Source organism: Giraffa tippelskirchi, chromosome 4 (assembly GCF_054371585.1).
Source record: "Giraffa tippelskirchi isolate mGirTip1 chromosome 4, T2T-mGirTip1v1.2.pri, whole genome shotgun sequence".
Lineage (NCBI taxonomy): Eukaryota > Metazoa > Chordata > Mammalia > Artiodactyla > Giraffidae > Giraffa > Giraffa tippelskirchi.
In genome coordinates this window covers 156199962-156220519 of record NC_137278.1, presented here as the reverse complement: position 1 = coordinate 156220519, position 20558 = coordinate 156199962, and the positions used below count along the sequence as shown (strand labels likewise).

The 20558-nt window shown below is 38.7% G+C and overlaps 1 protein-coding gene across 14 annotated transcripts in view; it reads left to right on the top strand.

The window, feature by feature from the left end:
- RBMS2 (RNA binding motif single stranded interacting protein 2) overlaps positions 1-20558 on the top strand; it is a 90687-nt gene that overhangs the window by 18551 nt on the left and 51578 nt on the right. For 8 of the 14 annotated variants that reach the window (XM_081483313.1, XM_081483315.1, XM_081483314.1 and 5 more), the window contains one exon: positions 255-341. In XM_081483313.1, the coding sequence (XP_081339439.1) occupies positions 276-341 (66 nt within the window). In that variant the 5' untranslated portion in view covers positions 255-275. Of the gene's footprint in view, positions 1-103; positions 342-20558 lie in introns of those variants that run through there. The other 6 variants (XM_081483322.1, XM_081483320.1, XM_081483321.1 and 3 more) reach the window with 1 other exon arrangement.

Here is a 20558-nt window from a genome sequence, read left to right as displayed (position 1 = left end):
CTTTTTGGTCTAACTGCTAAGCCTATGAAAAATTTAAAAATAACATCTTGGGCATTAGGACCCAGTGGAAGAGCCTCACTCAGACTCGGGGTTAACTTCTATCAGTGACGTAAACAAGCAGCCCTAGCTCATTCTTTACTCCCCCTCCCTCCCCCCCTCCTCCTCCCTTTTCCCCTCTCCCTTCTCTTCCTCCCTCCCTCCCTCCTTCTCTCCCTTCTTTCCTCTCCCTTTCCCTCTCCCTCTTTCTCTCTTAGCTTCCTGACATTAAAGAGAAAATGCTGCTATCAGTGACGTCCAGGCCTGGGATTTCGACTTTTGGCTATAACAAGAACAACAAGAAGGTAGGGAAAAGTGTTTTTTTGAAATTCAGCTACTTCCTTTTCTGGGGATCGGGGAGTGCCCTTGGCTTTAACATTCTCCTTAAGAGGGGAACAGGCTTCCTCTCCTCTCAGCTCCTCTCTTTTCCCACCACTTTTTTTGGTCATCTTTTCTTACCTGGTTCCGAAGTTCCAGGAATTTACAGTCCCTTACCTGAGGCCTGAGAAAGCAGTGGAATTAAAAACAAATCAAGCTTTGCAAGTTCGGAGCTTTGTGAAGTTAGTTTGACTTCCTGCTGATGTATCCAATTTTCACAGGGAAAATATGTCACCTCAAACCCTGGCCCCCAGCCTGCTCACTCCAAGGTTATTTCATTGTTTTGATTAACTGCATTCTCCAGCCCACCTTCCTTCCTACCATTCCATCAGCTTATCAGGTAGCTTGAATACAGTCAGTGAAATCACAGCTTCATCTGAGGACTGAGTCTACTCTTGGAGCTTAGATAGAGACCCTACTCCACCCAGCCTGTAGGCAAGGAGTTTTTAAGAGAAGACCTTGGGAATTAAGGCAGAAAGTTCTGGGATTCTTTGGGGTCTGCTGCTAAGCTGGGGCTTCCTGCTCTGCAGATAGCCAGGCTCAGCAGGGATCTTTGAAGTCTTTTTGATTAACCCACAGCTGCCAGAGAGTTGTGCTATGCTTGGGCACAAGGGCAGTCTGGGGAGAGGTGTACAGTTGTGCCCACAGTTGCCAAGGAATATCTTGGGCAGTTTCTTGGCATTTCAGTGCACACAGTGCTGACTAGGAGGAAGTTTATGCTGTAGCAGAAAGACCCTTTACCCTCTGTCTTGATTTTCTAGCTGTTCTTTTAGAAAAAAGGTGCCATATGTATTTTAGGATATTTTGCTCATTTGATGGATTGTTGGGGCATGGGAACGGATTCTTGATACTTTCTTATACACCTAAGGAGACTGTTATAGGTGAACAAAGTATCTTATCAAGGCAGTGGGTAAATGTTTGGAACCGAAACACCTGGTGTTAGTTTATATGGTATTCATTCTGTCATTGATTCCCTGGGGGCTCAGACAGTAAAGAATCTGCAATGCAGGAGACCAGGGTTTGATCCACGGATCGGATCGGGAAGATCCCCTGGAGAAGGGAATGGCAATCCACTCCAGTATTCTTGCCTGGAGAGTTCCATGGACAGGGGAGCCTGGTGGACTACAGTCTGTGGGGTGGCAAAAAGTCTGACACAACTGAGCAACTAACACACACGTGTGCACACGCGTGCACACACACACTCTATTATATCCTTAAGAAATGTGGGTTCATACTTGTTATCAATTTTATATACACACACATAAATCAATATGATTTTGACAGAGGGATAGCTCATTTGTCTTTATTCTCTTTAAATCTTGTATAGTACTGTATGAAAGTTTCCTTCCTAATTTTTTCCCTCCAAGTCTGTCAGATTACCCATTAAAATACAATAAAATGAATTCCAGAAATTGGTTTTTTCCTATTAGTACCCATGTTATTTGATGCTATCTAAAATATTCTTGTTTCTTAGCTCTGTACTTCCTTTTTCCCTTGTGTAGGAAACATTTAACCAGCTTCTAAATCTAGTATATTGTAGGGCAGGGGTCCATAACCTCTGGGATCTAATGCCTGATGCCCTGAGGTGGAGCTGATGTAAGAATAATAGAAATAAAGTGCACCTAGAATGTGATGCTCTTGAATCGTCCGAAAACCATCCCCCACTCCAATCTGTGGAAAAACTGTCTTCCACAAAACCACGCCCTGGTGCCAAAAAGGTTGGGGACCACTGGTGTAGGGGACGAGGGTTATTATTGTGGACTGGGATTCAAATATCGTGTCTCTTTCTGATAACTTGTAAGGTTTGAGAAGCGCATTAAGAAATCTAGGATGGGGTAGATCCGTAATTACTCAGGGTATTTGTCAAATGTTCTTTGGGTTCTTACAGGTCAGTGTTATGATGACATCACTTTGTGACTATGACACCTTGTGTGTATATATAGGTTTGTAGGTATTGGGCCTATTTAAATAAACGGATTACTATGTTACTCTTTGTCTTTTTGTTGATATGTATAGCTTAATGTGTTCATTGTTTGAGAAGAATGTTTTGAGTGAATCTGATTGTGTAATTTGGCTGTTTTTATACTGAAGGTTTTTAAAATAAGTTGTTAGTTTTTAGTAATAAACATAAGACATATTTATTTTTAAAATTTAAGCATCAAGAGGTATATAAAACAAAAAGTCTTCCCTTCATGTCCTGAAGTTACTTACCTAAATCCCACCCATTAAGAGAAATAATTAGTAGCAGTTTGCTTTGTCTATTCTACCAGACTTTTTTCAAATGACAAGTTAAAGTTTTAATTTTGACATTGGCTTATTTGCCATTTCTATTGATAACCAAGTTTGTCAGGTAGGACACGTCTATGTAAAAAGTTTTTGAGATCTCTGGAACATTTAAAAAACTGAAATAAAATTCTAACTTTCTGAAAAGGTACACATTATAAATATCTGCTTTTCTTTTCCATCATTTTGTTGTACCAAATCTGTAAGTAACAGATATGTAGAGATCCGTTTTCTTTAAGGACTATTTTTATATCATAATTTACTGTAGTTGTCATTTCTGGTTAGTGGAATAAAAATAATTTCTTGAGTGAGTTCAGTTTGAAAAGATTTATTTGTATAGAACTTTTGTAACTTCATTAATTTTTATTTAATGTCTTTTAAAATTAGAATTGTTTGGGGACTTTCCTGGCAGTCCAGTGGTTAGGAGTCAGTGCTTTTACTGCCATGGCTGAGGTTCAGTCCCTGGTCAAGGAACTCAAATCGTGTAAGTCCTGCAATTTGGCAAAAAAAAAAAAATAGGATTGTTTTATTTTGAAACATATTTGTATATTTTATCAGAGAAGTTGTTTCCTGAGGAGCCAAGGACAATTGCAGTTTTCTTATTCTTTCTTGGCTGTTGTGAATATAGGTATACAGTCAACAAATGTATAATGCCTGATAAAGGAAGGCACTCACATGCTTTCCCAGGATGTAGTGTTGAATATCCATTCTTTTTAATGGAATTAAATAATCACAGAAAGGAGAAAATGTGAATTTCAAAGAGAGATTCTGAAAAATTATGGTATTTTTTTTTTTTAATCTATCTTAATTATTCTTAGTTCTTAAAGAAAAAAAGAAAAGACTAAAGGTAAAAAGATCAGAGTTCTAAGGCCTCAACACTTCCTTCAACTTTTGAAAGAGTTGCCTCAGTAGAGAGATTTGTGTATAGGTGAGACTGAAAGAGGAAGTGTTTGTGAGTAAAGGAATTTCAGACTTGTAAAGAGCCTAACCACGCCTTCCCTGACATCATCTTCCTGGCATGTAGTTATAAGTTAACTCCTCAGAGCATCAACAACCATTCCCTTTGGAAAAAAAGAAAAGAGACTTTGTTTAACTTGGGATAATTTGCCTTCCCTGACCTATTTTGCATAAATTTCTATTTCTTGATCTTAACAATTGAAGGCCATATTGGGGTGGGGAGTTTCGGGGAGTGGGGTCGGGTGGAGGAGCAGAGGCAATGATGAGAGTAGAACTGGCTGGTAGGCATTGCCAGATTTTCACTCTTTAAGAAGTTTGAGTTACCTGAAGTTTTTGGAGTTTACTCAGGAGAGCAGAAGATGGGAAGCAATACTAGAATTGTTTATACTTCTAACAGGGAGAGAGAATTTTTGTGTGTTTGCTACATTTTCATCTAGTTTCCATTGAATCAAATTTAGTAGAACTTTTATTTTTTAATTTTATTTTTTGGCCACACTGTGTGGCACGTGGGATCTTAGTTTCCCCACCAAGGATTGAACCTGTGCCCCTTGTAGTAGAAGCACGGAGTCCTAACTACTGGACTGCCAGACAATTCCCTGGTGGAACTTTTAAAGTCCAACATCTCATGACCAGTGACAGCTAATAGTTCTGTTATCAGTAATAAAGTGAACTCAGTTGGTTAAAGCTTACTGGTAAAGTCTCTCCATTGATTCCCCCTTTTTTAGCTCTAATACACTAACTTAGGCCCTTATTACCACAGTAATAAACATCCTACAGGATCTCCTCGGCTCCTGTTTCTCCACTCCCTACCCCTTGTCCCCAAGTAATTTTATACCCGCTACCAGAATAATCTTCTAACATTCCAACAGTATAGTACTGAGCATTTCTTGTATAAAAACCTTTGATGGATATATGTGTGTTAGTTGCTCAGTCATGTCTGACTCTTTGCGACCCCATGGGGTGTTGCCTGCCAGGCTCCTCCATTCATGTGATTTTCCGTGCAAGAATACTGGAGTGGGTTGCCATTTCCTTCTCCAGGGGATCTTCTTGACCCAGGGATCAAACCTGGGTCTCCTGCATTGCAGGATGGGTATATATTACCTGCTAAACAAAGTCCAAATCCTTAGCCCAGTGCCCACTGTTGATCCAGCTTTCCTTATCTCCCCCACCTCCCCTGCATGCTTTCATTACACTGACTCTGCTTGAACCAGTTGTGTTATCTACAGTTCTCTGGCAATACTCTTTGGTTGTTGGTTTACGTTTCTAATCTCCTAAGAAAATATGCTGTAAGACAGAAAAATATAGAAAAGAAACAAGACAGAAGAAAATATCAATCAGAATAAGAAGTCAGGGACTTCCCTGTTGGACCACTGGTTAAGATTGTACATTTCCAATGCAGGGCACCTGGTTTCAGTCCCTGGTGAGAGAACTAAGATCCCACATGCTGTGTGTGTGCAGTGTGGCCCAAAAAAGTCAGCTAGAATTAAAATGCAGATGTGCAAACCATAGAGTTAATCCTAGAAGATGAAGACTGATGAGTAGTCATGATTTTGTCAGTGGAGAGGTGGTTGGTGACTTTAACAAGCAATTTCAGATTGGAGAGTAAAAGCAGGGTTGGAGTGGGTTGTTGAGTGAATGAAAGTAAGGAAGTATAGATGGTATATATAGACTGATCTTTTAAGAATTTTGATAAAGATGAAAGTGCAGGAAAAAAATTTTAAAAACAGGCAAAATGTCTAAATAGATATTTCACCAAAGATGATCTACAAATAGCCATGAAAAGGTGTCCAGCATCATTAGCCATCAAGGAAATCAAAACCACAGTGAGATACCACTTCACACCCACAAGGATAGTTGTAATCAAAAACACAGATAATAGCGTGGTGTAATTGTACCCTTATAACCTGCTGATAGAAATGTAAAATGATGCAACTGCTTTGAAAATCATTTTGGCAGTTCCTTAAAAGGTTAAACACACTCCTAGGTATATACCCAAGGGAAATTAAAACATAATGTCCACACAAACGGCCTGTACATCAGTGTTCATAACAGCATTATTCATAATAGTCAAAAAGCGGAAACAATCCATGTATTCATCAACTGATGAATGGGTAAGTAAAATACTGTATTTACCCGTACAATGGAATTTTGGATTTTATTCAGTGATTAAAAAGTAGTAAGAGTACTGGGACTTCCCTGGAAGTCCACTGGTTAGGATTCCATGGCATGGGTTTGATCTTTACTTGGGGAACTAAGATCCTACCTGCCGTGTGATGTGGCCAAAAAAAGAAAAAGTAATAGGGTACTGATACAATCTACAAAATGGATGAACCTTGAAAAAATTATGTTAGTGAAGGAAGCCAGTCACGAAAGACCACATACGTTTGACGCTTGAACATCGCGGGGCTTGGAACACCAGCCCTGTGCAGTTGAAAATCCACATATAAGCTATATTTAATCCTCTGTATCCATGACTCCTCCATATCCATAGTTCTGCATCCTCAGATTAAACCAATAGCAGAAAATCCACACGTAAGTGGACCCGTGCAGTTAAAATCTGTGTTGTTCAAGGATCAGCTGTATTTGATGCTTCCATTTATATGAAATGTCCAGAATAGGCAAATCCAGAGAGATAGAAAGGAGATTAGCCGTTGCCTAGGGATGGAGTAGGAGAGTTCGGAGGGAAAGAAAAGTGACTGGTAATGGCTTTTGGGTTTCTTTTTGGGGTAATGAAAATGTTCTAAAATTGATTATAGTGATCCAAATACCTTTGAAATTATACTTTAAATGGGTTAATTACATGGTATGTAAATTATATCTCAATAAAGTTGTTATTTTTATATTTTAATATTTTATTTATTTATATTTTTTTGTTTGGTGTGCTGGATCTTCGTTGCAACACGTAGGATCTAGTTCCCTGACTAGGGATCAAACCTGGGCCCTCTGCATTGGGAGCATGGAATCTTAGCCACTGGACCACCAGAGAAGTCCCAAGTTGTTATTTTAAAAAGATGGGGAGCAGAGAAATGAGATAAAGGCTGGAAGAGGATAGTGGTAGTGTGGGGAGAATTTTCTTAAAGATGGGAGATACAGAAGCCAAAATGTAAAAAGGTGCATGATGAGTTACTTGATACTTTCCAAACATATGTGTTTATTCATAATCCCTCCCGTTCTCTGATTCTCTTGTCTTTGTGCTTCATGTGGTATTCAGCCTCTGATACTTTTTTGTTGTTGTTCCTTCTTTTGGAATGCCCTTACTGTTTATTTGTTCATTGTACTCACATTCATTAAATAGCTCCAGAATGTGCTAGGACCTATGTAAATAGACTGTTATTTCTTTTAATAATAATAAAAAAAACCCTTTATCTTGGTGCCATTTCTTCTCCAGCTGCTGCTCCATTTCTCTTCTTCCCTTTATATAAACTATCTTGAAAGAATTTTTTTCTAAGAGTTATATATACTAGCTGTCTCCAATTTATTTCCTTCCATTACTTCTCTTTTATTATCTTTAATGTATTATTTAATAACACGAAAGATTGCATGTAACTATAAAGCATATCACGTACAGATATGAGAGTTGGACTTATAAAGAAAGCTGAGCACTGAACTGATGCTTTTGAACTGTGGTATTGGAGAAGACTCTTGAGAGTCCCTTGGACTGCAAGGAGATCCAGTCCATCCTAAAGGAAATCACTCCTGAATATTCATTGGAAGGACTGATACTGAAACTGAAACTCCAGTACTTTGGCCACCTGATGCGAAGAACTGACTCACTGGAAAAGACCCTGATGCTGGGAAAGATTGAAGGCGGGGGGAGAAGGGGATGGCATCACTGACGCAATGGACATGAGTTTGAGTAAGCTCTGGGTGTTGGTGATGGACCAGGAAGCCTGGGGTGCTACAGTCCATGGGGTCACAAAGAGTGAAACACAACTGAGCAACTGAACTGAAACTGATAAAGCATAGTAATAAGAGGAACAGCTGTGGGCTTCCCTGGTGGCTCAATGGTAAGGAATCCGCCTGCCAATGCAGGAGACGTGGGTTTGATCCCTAATCCAGGAAGATCCCATGTGCCACAACTACTAAGCCTGTGCTCTTGAGCCCAGGAGATACAACAACTGAGCCCACGAGCAGCAGCTACTTAAGCCCACACACCCTAAAACCTGTGCTCCACAACAAGAGAAACCACCACAATGAGAGCTCATGCACTACTACTGCTGGAGAGTAGACCCCGCTCGCCATAGCTGGAGAAAAGCCCTCGCAGCGGCAGAGACCCAGCATAGCCAAAAATAAATAAATAAAATAATTAAAAAAGAGGAACACTCGTAAACCCATCTTCCAACTTAAGAACTAGAATCATTGCCTGTAAATTACATATACTTAGGAGTTTTTCCCCATCCCACCACCTACCTCCCTTCTAAAGGTAACTACTCTTAAATTTTATATCTGTCATTCTATTGCTTTTTTAAAATATAGTTTAAAATCATGTTTAAAAAGAATCATGTTTAATTTGCTTTTTTACATTGTTCTAAATGCTTTACATATATAATTACATATATATTTTAATCCTCATGACAGTTTCATTATTATTTTCCCTGTTTCACAGATGAGAAAAAACGAACTACAGAGAGCTTAGTAATCATGTTACTAGTGAATGGCCCAGCTGGGATTTGAACTGAGATCATTTGGCGCCTAATCTGTGCTGTCAACCACTGCTTTATTGTCTTATTGCAACACAGTCTTCTGTTTGTTTGTTTCCATTCAGTATTACATCTTCATGATTCATTCATGTTGTATATTTTATTCATTTTTTCTTGTTGTATAATATTTCATTTTGTGAATATACCATAATTTATCCGTTCTTCCACCAGTGAGCTTTTGGACTATTCCAGGCTTGTTTGTTTTTGCTATTCCTAACATAGCTGCTCAGAATATTATCATATATGTGGCACAGTTGTGTAAAAATTTCTTTGGAGTTTATACGTAGGATTGGGGTTGTGGAGTATAGTTTGTGAATGTTGACCTTTAAGAGATGATTCTGGAGAATTCCCTGGTGGTCCATTGGTTAAGACTGCAGGGGGCATAGCTTGGATCCTTAGTGGAGGAACTAAGATCCTACATGCCCCATAGTGTGACCAAAAAAATTAAAATACATGTGCATGTTCAATCGTATCTGATTCTTTGAGACACCATGGACTGTAGCCCACCAGGCTCCTCTGTCTGTGGAATTTTCCAGGCAAGAATACTGGAGTGGGTTGCCATTTCCTACTCCAGGGGATCTTCCTGACCCAGGGATAGAGCCCGAGTCTCTTTCATCTTGTGCATTGGCAGGCAGATTCTTTACCACTGTGCCTCCTTGGAAACCCCAGTTTAAAAAGAGATAATGCTAAATTGCTTTCTAAATATACTACTGTTGTTTCCATCAGCAATATAAAATTAACTGTAGATTCATAGCCTGTCTACTTATTGAAAATGTCATACCTCTCTCATTCTCTCTTAAATTCAATCTAATTAGACTTTTACTCCCAACGCTCCGCCAGAACTGGTTTTACAAAGATCTGCAATGACTTTTAATTTTCCTGAGTGGTCAGTTCATAACCCTCATCTTACTTAATCTGTTGTCAACACTTGACACATTTGATCACATGGTTGCTTGAAACACTTTCTTCATTTGGTTTACAGACCACCATACACTCCTATTTCTCTAATGTCTGTGGCCTTTTCTCTGCGGGCTTCTTTGCTGGTTCCTCCTAATTTTCCTGATCTCTGAACGTTGGGAGATCCCCAGGACTCAGTCCTTGAGTTTCTTTTCTATCTACCCTTCTCCATTCATAATTTTATTGAGTCTCATAGCTTTAAATATTATCCATATCTAATAAAAAATCTGAAAAAGACTATATACATACATATATATATAACAGGGCTTCCCAGGTGGCTCAGTGGGTAATGAATCTGCCAGTAGTGCAGGAAACGTGGGTTTGATTCCTGGGTCAGCAAGATCCCCTAGAGGAGGGCATGGCAACCCACTCCAGTATTCTTGCCTGGAGAATCCCATGGACAGAGGGGCCTGGCAGGCTGTAGTCCATGGGATCACAAAGAGTTGGACATGACTGAAGCGACTTAAGCATACACGCACACATGTATAACTGAATCACTTTGCTGTATACCTAACACTACCACAACACTGTAAATCATCTATCCTTAAGTTAAAAAAAAAAATCACCCTTAGGATGACAAATCTCAAATTAGATTTCAACCTGGACTGCCCTTCTGCAATCCAGATTCATATTCTAACATCACATCTCCATTTAGATGGTCATCAGACATTTCAAATTTAACATGTTTAAAAGAGCTCCTGCCTGCTTTCTTCCTCCTTACTCTGCTGCAGCCTTCCTTCTCACTGTCTTCTCCATGTAAGTAAATGTAAATTTACTGTAAATTTCATTTTTCCAGACGTTCAAGTCAAACTTCCTGACTTATCCATGACTGTTCTCTTTCTCCTATAGCCCCATATCTAATAACATAATATACTAGTTAGTGCCTACTTTATTGGACTCTTAGTAATTAATGCCTGCTGCTGCTGCTAAGTTGCTTTAGTCATCCGACTCTGTGTGACTCCACAGATGGCAGCCCACCAGGCTCCCCCATCCCTGGGATTCTCCAGGCAAGAACACTGGAGTGGGTTGCCACTTCCTTTTCCAATGCAGGAAAGTGAAAAGTGAAAGTGAATTCGCTTAGTTGTGTCCAACTCTTCTCGACCCCATGGACTGCAGCCTACCAGCTACATAGTAAATGATCATTAAAATTACCCATGGAAGATATGATTCCATTCTTTTTCTTCCTGTATGCATATAAACGAGCGTATAGTTTCTCTCATCCTAAAACAAAACAATGGAAACCCTGCTTGATCCCATGTCTCCTGCCAGTTACTGTCCCATTTTTCTGATCCCTTTTATAATCCACCTGCTTGAAAAAGTAGTTCCTCTAAAATCTCTGCTTCATTATATTCCACTCTTTTTCTCAATATTTGCTTTTTATTTTTTAATTGTAAAATATATATAACAAAATTTGCCATCTTACCCATTTTTAAGTATACAGTGTAATAGTGTTAAGTATGATACATTTACATTGTGCAGCCAGTCTCTAGTAGAACTCTTCATCTTACAAAACTGAAACTACCCCATTAAACAACTCCCCCATTCTTCCCTCCCCCAAACTATTGGCAACTACTATTCTACTTTCTGTCTTTTATGAGTTCTCTAAGTACTTCATATAAATGTAATCATACAGTATTTATCTTTTTGTGATTGACTAATATAACTTAGCATAATGTCCTCAAAGTTCATCTATGTTGTAACATATATCAAGATTTCCTTGCTTTTTAAGGCTGAATAATATTACATTGAATGTACATACCACATTTTGTGTATCCGTTCATCTGTGAGAGATACTTGAGTTACTTCCTTCTTTTGGTTATTGTGAATAGTGTTTCTGTGAACATGGGTGTATAAAAATCTCTTCAGACTCTGCTTTCAGTTCTTTTGGGTATATTCCCAGAATTGGAATTGCTGGATCATATGGTAATTCTATGTTTAATTTTTTGAGGAATTACCATATTATTTTCCTTAGTGGCTGTACCATTTTATGTTCCTACCAGTAGTGCACAAGTTCTGATTTCTCCAAATCCTTGCCAACACTTATTTTCCATTTTTTTGATTGTAGCCATCCTAATGGATGTGAGAAGGTATTTAATTATGATTTTGATTTGTATTTGTTTAATGATTAGTGATGTTGACCATCTTTTCAAGTGCTTATTGGTCATTTGTATATTTTCTTTGGAGAAATATTGAAGTCCTTTGCCCATTTATTTTTGCCCATTTTTAAAGTGGGATTTTTTTGTTGTTATTGAGTTTTAGGGGTTCTTTATATATTTTGGATATTAATACCTTGTCAGGTATATGACTTGCAAATATTTCTTTTTCAGGAAGTGAGTTTTTATAAACAAGTTCTACAATGAAAAGAAAAAAGCATCTTGATACATGAAAGTTTTGCTAAAGTTTTCAAAAATTTTTAAAGGGTTTTGAAATTTAATTTAATTTATCTATTTTTGGCTGTGCTGGGTCTTGGTTGCTGCTCAGGCTTTTCTCTAGTTGTGGTGAGTGGGGGCTACTCTCTAGCTGCAGCGCACAGGCTTCTCATTGCAGTGACTTCTCTTGTTGCAGAGCACGGGCCCTAGACACGCAGGCGTCAGCAGTTGTGGCTTCCCGGCTCTATAGCACAGGCTCAGTAGTTGTGGCTAACGGGCTTAGTTGCTCCTTGGCGTGTGGGATCAAATCCATGTCTCCTCCATTGGCAGGCAGATTCTTTACCACTGAGCCACCGGGGAAGTCCTAAAATTTTTAAATCAGAAAGTGTTTGAAACTGTGTGGGTGCTAAGTTGCTTCAGTCATGTCTGATTCTTTGTGACCCTGTGGGCCAACTGTAGCCTGTCAGGCTCCCTTGTCCATGGGATTCTCCAGGCATGAATACTGGAGTAGGTTGCCATGCCCTTCTCCAAGGGATATTTCCCATCCAGGGATTGAACCCACATCTCTTACATTTCCTTCATTGGGTTCTTTATCATTAGTGCCACCTGGGAAGCCCCATTTAAGACTAAATTCTTTCAAAGGTTCTAACAAAACAAAAAGCAACCTATTCAGTCTCAATAATAATATGTCCTTGGGGCTTCCCTAGTGGTCCAGTGGTTAAGAATCCACTTTGCAATGCAAGGAACAGTGGTTGGATCCCTGGTCCAGGAAGATATCACATGCTATGGGGCGAACGAGCCCATCTGCCACAACTACGAAGCCCACACGCTTGGAGCCCATGCTCTGAAACAAGAGAAGCTACCACGAAGGGAAACCCCATGCACAGCAACTAGAGGAAGCCTGCTTGCAGCAACGAAGACCCCACACAGCCAAAAATAAATAAGTATTAAAAAAGACTTGATCTTGGTGTATGATCCGTTTAACGTGCTGTTGAATTTGTTTTGGTAGTATTTATTAAGAATTTTTGCATTTATACTTGTCATGGATGTTGGCCTGTTGTTTTCTTGTAGTATCCTCATCTGGCTTTGGTATCAGGGTAATGTTGGTCTCATGAACTGAGTTTGGGAGTGTTCCCTTCTATTGAGTTTTTTGGAAGAATTTGAGAATTGGTGTTAATTCTTTGAATATTTGGTAGAATTCACTTGTGAAGTCATCTAGTCCTGGAGATTGTCAGTCTCCTTATTAGTCTGTTCAGGTTTTCTGTATTTTTTATTACTAAGACTTGGTAGATCATACATTTCTAGGAATTTATTCATTGCTTCTAGGTTGTCCAATTTGATGGCATATGATTGTTCATAGTAGTGCCTTATGATCCTCTGTGTTTTTGTGATATCTCCTTTTTCATTTTTAATTTTATTTCTTTGAGTCCTCTTTTTTTTCTTTGTAAGTCTAGCTAAAGGCTTGTCAATTTTATCTTTTTTAAACAACTAACGCTTAGTTTCCCATTGTCTTTCTATTCCTGATTTTATTTATTTTTGCTCTCATCTTTGTTATCTCCCTCTTTCTTCTAACTTTGGGCTTAATATGTCCTTCTTTTTCTTGAGGTAGTTTGAGATATTTTTTTCTTCTTAACATGTGCATTAACTTCCCTCTGTGCTCTATTTTTGCTGCATCCCATGAGTTTTTGTATGTTGTGTTTCCGTTTTTGTTTCAAGATATTTTTTTTACTTCATCTCTGATCCATTGGTTGTTCAGGGGTGTGTTTAATTTCCACACATTTGTGAATTTTCCAGTTTTCCTTCTGTTATTTATTTCTAGTTTATACCATATTGGTCAGAAAAGATACTTGGTACAGTTATGATATTTTTAAATTTACTGAGACTTTTTGTGACCTCATGTGCTCTATCCTGAAGAATATTCCAGGTGCACTTGAAAAGAAGATGTAATCTATTATTTTTAGATGGAAGAGTATATATGTCTGTTAGGTTATTTGATCTAAAGTATACTTCAAGTCCATTGTTTCTATATTGATTTTCTGTCTGGGTGATCTATTCATTATTGAAAGTGGGATATTGAAATCCTCTGCTATTACTGTATTGTCTTTTGCTCCCTTCAGATCTGTTAATATTTGCTTAATATTTTAGGTGTTCTTAATATTTTAGGTGCTCTGATGTTTAGGTCCTCTTAATATTTTCAATTTAGTCCAGTTGCTCAGTCGTGTCTGACTCTTTGTGACTCCATGGGCTGTAGCACGCCAGGCTTCCCTGTCCATCACCAGTTCCCAGAGCTTGCTCAAACTAATGTCCATCGAGTCAGTGATGCCACCCAACCTTCTCATCCTCTGTCGTTCCCTTCTCCTCCTGCCTTCAATCTTTCCCAGCATCAAGATCTTTTCCAGTGATCGGTTCTTTGCATCAGGTGGCCAGAGTATTGAAGCTTCAGCTTCAGCATCAATCCTTCCAGTGCTGTGAATTATTATATCCTCTTGATGAATTGACCCTCTTATAATCATATAATGACTTTCTTTGTCTCTTGTTACAGTTTTTGACTTTTTTTTTTTCCTGATATAAGTGTAGTTATCCTTGCTTTATTTTGGTTTCCATTTGTATGGAATATCTTTTTCCAGCCCTTCATTTTGTTCTTATGTGTGTCCTTGTAGCAAAGTGAGTCTTTGTAGGCAACATAAACATTAGTCCTTTTTTTTAATCCATTCAGCCACACTTCACTCTTCCCTTTTGACTAGAGAATTTAATCTGTTTACATTTAAAGTAATTATAACTCAGTAAGGACTTATTATGGCAACCTACTCCAGTATACTCACCTGGGAAATCCCATGGATAGAGCAGCCTGGAGGGCTACAGTCCATGAGATTGCAAACAGTTGGACACGACTGAGCGACTAACACACACTGAGGACTTGTTATTGCCATCTTGTTAATTGTTTTCTGGCTATCTTGTAGTTCCTTTCTTCCTTTCCTCCTCTCTTACTGTCTTATTTTGAAATTGATGATTTCTGATATGATGTACTTTGAGTCCCTTCTGTTTATCTTATGTATATCTATTATAGGTTTTTGTTTTGTTGTTACCTTCAGGCTCACCTGAAACATGTTACAGGTGTGACAATCTATTTTTAAGCTGATAACAATTTAACTTTGATTGCATACAAAATCTACCCTTTTACCTCCCCCCCATTTTGTGTTTTTCATGTCACAGTTAACATCCTTTTTATATTGTGTATCCGTTAACAAATTATTGTGGCTATAGGTATTTTAATACTTTTGTCCTTTAACTTTTATACTAGAGTTAAGTGGTTAATATTATGATACTAGAGTATTCTGAATCTATGTTTACCTTTATCATGTGTTGTTGTATTTTCATGTTATTAGTTAGTATCCTTTTTTTTCAGATTGAAGAATTCTTTTCAGCATTTCTTGTTAAGGCAGGTTAAGTGGTGGTGAACTCTCAACTTTTGTTAGGGAAAGTCTTTATTTCACCTTCACCTCTGAAGGACAACTTTGTTGGGTAAAGTATTTCTTGTTTTGCATTTTTTCTTCTTTCAGCATTTTGAATATATCATCCCATTCACTCTTGGCCTGCAATATTTCTGATGAGAAATCGACTTGTAGCCTTATGGAGACTCTCCTGTATGAGAGATGGTTTTTTTTCTGACTTAAAAAAAAAGTTTTTTTATTTATGTGTTTATTGTTTTGACTGCAGTGGGTCACTGTTGCTGCGCGTGGGCTCTCTCTAGTTGCAGCGAGTGGAGGTTACTCTAGTTGTGGTGTGTGGGCTTTTAATTGCAGTGGCTTCTCTTGTTGCGGAGCATGGGCTCTAGGGTGTGCAGTTTTCAGTAGTTATGGTGCATGGGCTTAGTTGCTCTGTGGCATGTGGGATGGTTTTACTGTAATACATCTTGGAGAAGGTCATTTTGGATTGACATTTTGAAGTGAGCTTTTAGCTTAATGAACCTGGATGTCCACATCACTCCCCACAGTTGAGAAGTTCTCAGCCATTATTTTTTGAATAAGCTGTCTACCCCTTTCTCTGTCTCTTCTTCTGTAACTCTAGTGGTATGTGAATTGTTTCTGTTAATGTGCCCTGTAAGTCCCATAGGCTTTCTTCATTCCTCTTCATTCTGGCTTTGTTTTGTTTCCTTCTGGCTGGATAATTTCAAATGATTTCTCTTTAGGCTCACTGGTTCTTTCTTCTACTTGGTCTAGTCCGTAGTTCTTTTAAGTTGCCAAATCCAACTAGTATTTTGTTTGTTTGCTGTCTTTTATCTTACATAACCTCTTAGTGGCATTGCTAGAGTTGACCATTCCCCATTTCTTGAATCGCTATCTTTTGTTGCTTCTGGTAACACCACCTTCTTGAGTCTTGCCCTTTCCTCCTTCTCTTTTGACCTTCTTGTCAATTACCCTACTCAGTTTCTGAGTATTTTTATTCTTTAGGCTTTCTTGCCCTCTCTCTAAATATACCTTCTTCCTAAATTTCACTTGTTACTATGCTAATAGGTTTACTGATAATTACTAGACCAGACTTCTCCTCTGTGTATCCAACTTCTTAATTGGCATTTTTTCCTAGAAGTCTCACAAGTTATTAAAATTAATGTATTCAAAATGTAACGATTGCTTTGTAGTCCTCAAATTGGTTCTGCCCCCATCTCTATAGTAGTAGTGAATGATACCACCATCCATCCAGTTACTCAAGCTAGATACTATACTTTCCCACATCTAATTTATTATATAAGTAAGACCTTGGATTGTACCTGTAAACTAAGTCTCAAATCTTTGCATTTCTGTCCATCTTTATAGCCATCTCTCCAATTATAGGCTGTATTGCCTCTGGTTTGGACTATCACAGTGACCTCCTAATTGAGCTTGCCACTTCAACTCCTGTCTTACTCTTGTTTATTCTTCCCGTAGTAGCCAGAGTAGTGTTTTGAAAACCTAGATCAGATCTTATAACTTCTCTCTTACATAAAATTATTCACTGTCTATAGTGTTGAATGAAAGCCAAACACTTCAAGACAGCTTGAAAGTTTGTACCTACACCTTCATCCTTCTATACACAAGTGTCACTGGCCTTCTGATTCTTTCAGATTCAGTTGAAAATCTCACTTTGTGTCTTTTGCGCATTTCTCTTTCTGGAATGATCTTTTATTTCATTCTCTGAATGACTGGTTTCTGCTTATCCTTGAAGTCTCACTTAAATGTCACCTTTCCGACTATAATAGCTAAAGTAGGTCACAGCCTTCTGATCTTTTTTTTCCCCTAGCTCATTTATCACACTTGGTAATTATACAGTTACTTTGCAATTATTTGATTAATGGCTGTATCTCTGCTAGATGCTGAATTCCGTTAGGACCAAGACCATCTCACATCTTTGTCTCTAGATCATCTTTAAGTCAGCGTTTTGTTCTTGGCACCTGACATAGTGCCTGGTACTCTAAAGTGGGCATTAAGTATTCATTGAACGAATGAATGTGAGCTCCTTTCATATTTCAAGCAGTATAAGAGCTTCTGTTGTTCAGTCCCTCAGTTGTGCCTCTTTGCCAACCCCATGGACTGCAGCACTCCAGGCTTCCCTGTCCTTCAGCATCTCCCAGAGCTTGCTCAAACTCATGTCCATTGAGTTGGTTATGCCATCCAACCATCTCATCCTCTATCGTCCCCTTCTCCTCCTGCCTTCCATCTTTCCCAGCATCAGGGTCTTTTCTAATGAGTCGGCTCTTCGCATTAGGTGGCCAAAGTGTTGGAGTGTCAGCTTCACCATCAGTCCTTCTAATGAATATTCGGGGTCAATTTCCTTTAGGATTGACTGGTTTGATCTCCTTGCAGTCCAAGAGATTCTCAAAAGTCTTCTCTAACACCATAGTTTGAAAGCATCAATTTTTTGGCACTCAGCCTTCTTCATAGTCCAACTCTCGTATCCATACATGACTACTGGAAAAACCATAGCTTTGACTAGACGGACCTTTGTTGGCAAAGTGATGTCTCTGCTTTTTAATACACTGTCTAGGTTTGTCACAGCTTTTCTTCCAAGGAGCAAGTGTCTTTTAATTTCATGGCTGTAGTCCCTGTCCGCAGTGATTTTGAAGCCCAAGAAAATGAAGTCTGGCACTGTTTCCATTTTTTCTCCATCTATTTGCCATGAAGTGATGGGACCAGATGCCATGATCTTAGTTTTTTGAATGTTGAGTTTTAAGCCAGCTTTTTCCACTGTCCTCTTTCACTTTCATCAAGAGGCTCTTTAGTTCCTCTTTGCTTTCTGCCATTAGAATGGTGTCATCTGAGGTGTCACTTCATATCAATATCTGAGGTTATTGATATTTATCCCAGTAATCTTGATTCCAGCTTGGCTTTATCCAGCCTGGAATTTTGCATGATGTACTCTGCATATAACTTGAATAAGCAGGGTGACAATTTACAGCCTTGACGTACTCTCTTCCCAATTTTGAACCAGTCTGTTGTTCCATGTTTGGTTCTAAGTATTGCCTCTTGACCTGCATACAGGTTTCTCAGGAGGCAGATAGGTAGTCTGATATTCCCTTCTTTTTAAGAATTTTCCACAGTTTGTTGTGATCCACATAGTCAAAGGCTTTAGCATAGTCAATGAAGCAGAAGTAGATGTTTTTCTGGAATTCCCTTGCCTTCTCTAAGATCCAACAGATGTTGGCAATTTGATCTCTGGTTCCTCTGCTTTTTCTACATCCAGCTTGTACATCTGGAAGTTCTTGGTTCACATACTGTTGAAGCCTAGCTTGAGGGATTTTGAGCATGACCTTGCTAGCGTGTGAAATGAGTGCAATTGTGCAGTAGTTTGAACATTCTTTGGCATTTCCCACTTCGTATGTATGTATTTTAATCCTCACACTAATCATATTACACAGTTGCTGTTACTGTCTGCGTTTTTCAGGTAAGTTTAAGCAACTTACCAAAGTCACACAGCTCACACATGGCAATAGTAGAATTAAACCTCAGTCTTTTAATTTTTGAGCCTGTGTTTTAACTACTTTCTGCTAGTTAATGGGCTCTATAGACAAGAAATACACTTCTTGAAAAAACATTTAGTGAACATTGATTCATTCCCTACTCAATTGCTAATTGAATAGTGAAATAATTGAGTGCTTATATCAAAGCTGAATCTTATTTTTTTCTTATTTGTAACATAAAGATTTTACATTACAAGTGAAAATTATTTTCTTTGTTGTCCCAAATTTAATTAATACTAAACCATTATTTTACATTTACAGAATTTGTAGACTGGTATGGCTAGGCATGCTAACATTTTACCCTGGCCTCCACTTCAGCCATCAAATATTTGCCTAACCCTTAAAGACTGGTGGGGTTTGAGGGTTTCAGTTTGAAGCATCCTTCTCCACTCCAGTTGAGAAATAAGAAAAACGTTTGACAAATGGAAATAAAACCAATACCTTTATTACTGATAAAACTGATATTCAAGACAGTACTCCCTATCTGTGGGCCAGTGAATTTTTTAATACTGCCAGAATTAGGCAGATTTTTCCACCTAGGTGCAAGCAGTGATCAAAACCAAACCAAACAGAAAGCTATGGTCTTCCCCTGTGAGGCAACCCCTGTGAAACCTCACCAGTGTGTAAGGTAGCAAAGCTGAGCGCATGCTCCCTTCAGGCAACTGTACCCCCAGAGTAGAGCTGCCTTCCCACCAGGGATGGTGTGCTGATGTCTGTCTCTTCACATGGAAGGGAGCAGTGGAGTGGGCAGTAAGTGATTCTCCCAGTGAGGGTGATGATCAGAGTCCTCATTTTAGTTCCATTTTCACATACCAGACCAGTGCTTAAATCTAGTAGATTTTTTAAACACTATGTATTTGTTTGACTTTGGCTCTGTTGGGTCTTCATTGCTGCACACAGGCTTTCTCTAGTTGTGAGGAGCAGAGGCTACTTTGTTGTAGCGTGCAGGCTTCTCATTATGGTTGCTTCTCTTGTTCCAAAGCACGGTCTTTAGGTTCAAAGGCTTGGTTGTCCTACAGCATGTGGACTATTAGTTCCCCAACCAGGGATTGAACCATGTCCCCTGCATTGCAAGGGGGATTCTGAATCACTGGACTACCAGGGAAATCCCTAATCTAGTAGATTTTTTGATGATTTTTTAAAAAATTTATTCATTTTTAATTGAAGGATAATTGCTTTACAGTATGGTGTCGGTTTCTGCCAAACATCAGCATGAATCAACCATAGGCATACATATATCCCCTCTTTCTTGACTCTTCTTCCCTCCTCCCTCCCTCCCATCTAGGTTGTTACAGAGCCCCAGTTTGAGTTCCATGAGTCTTACAGCAAATTCCCATTGGCTATCTATTTTACATATGGTAATATATGTTTCCATGTTACTCTCTCCATACTCTTTACACTCTTTCCTCCCTCCCTCTCCCACTCTCATGTCCATAAGTCTGTTCTTTGTGTCTGTGTCTCCATTGCTCCCTTGCAAATTATTTCATCAGTACCATCTTTCTAGATTCCACATATATGTGTTAGTATATGATAATTGTTTTTCTTTCTGATGTACTTCGCTCTGTATAAATAGGGTCTAGTTTCATCCACTTCATAAGAACTGACTCAAATGCATTCCTTTTTATGGCTGAGTAATATTCCATTGTACGTATACACAACACCTTCTTTATCTATTCATCTATAGATAGACATCTAGGTTGCTTCCATGTCCTAGCTATTGTAAATAGTGTTGCAGTGAACATTGGGGTACTTGTGTCTTTTTTCAGTGTTGACTTCCTCAGGGTATATGCCTAGTAGTGGGATTGTGGGTGGTACAAGGGTGAAGAAGAGGAATGCTGATATTGTATTAACAACCAGCTAGTTGTTAATTAAGGACACCACTGA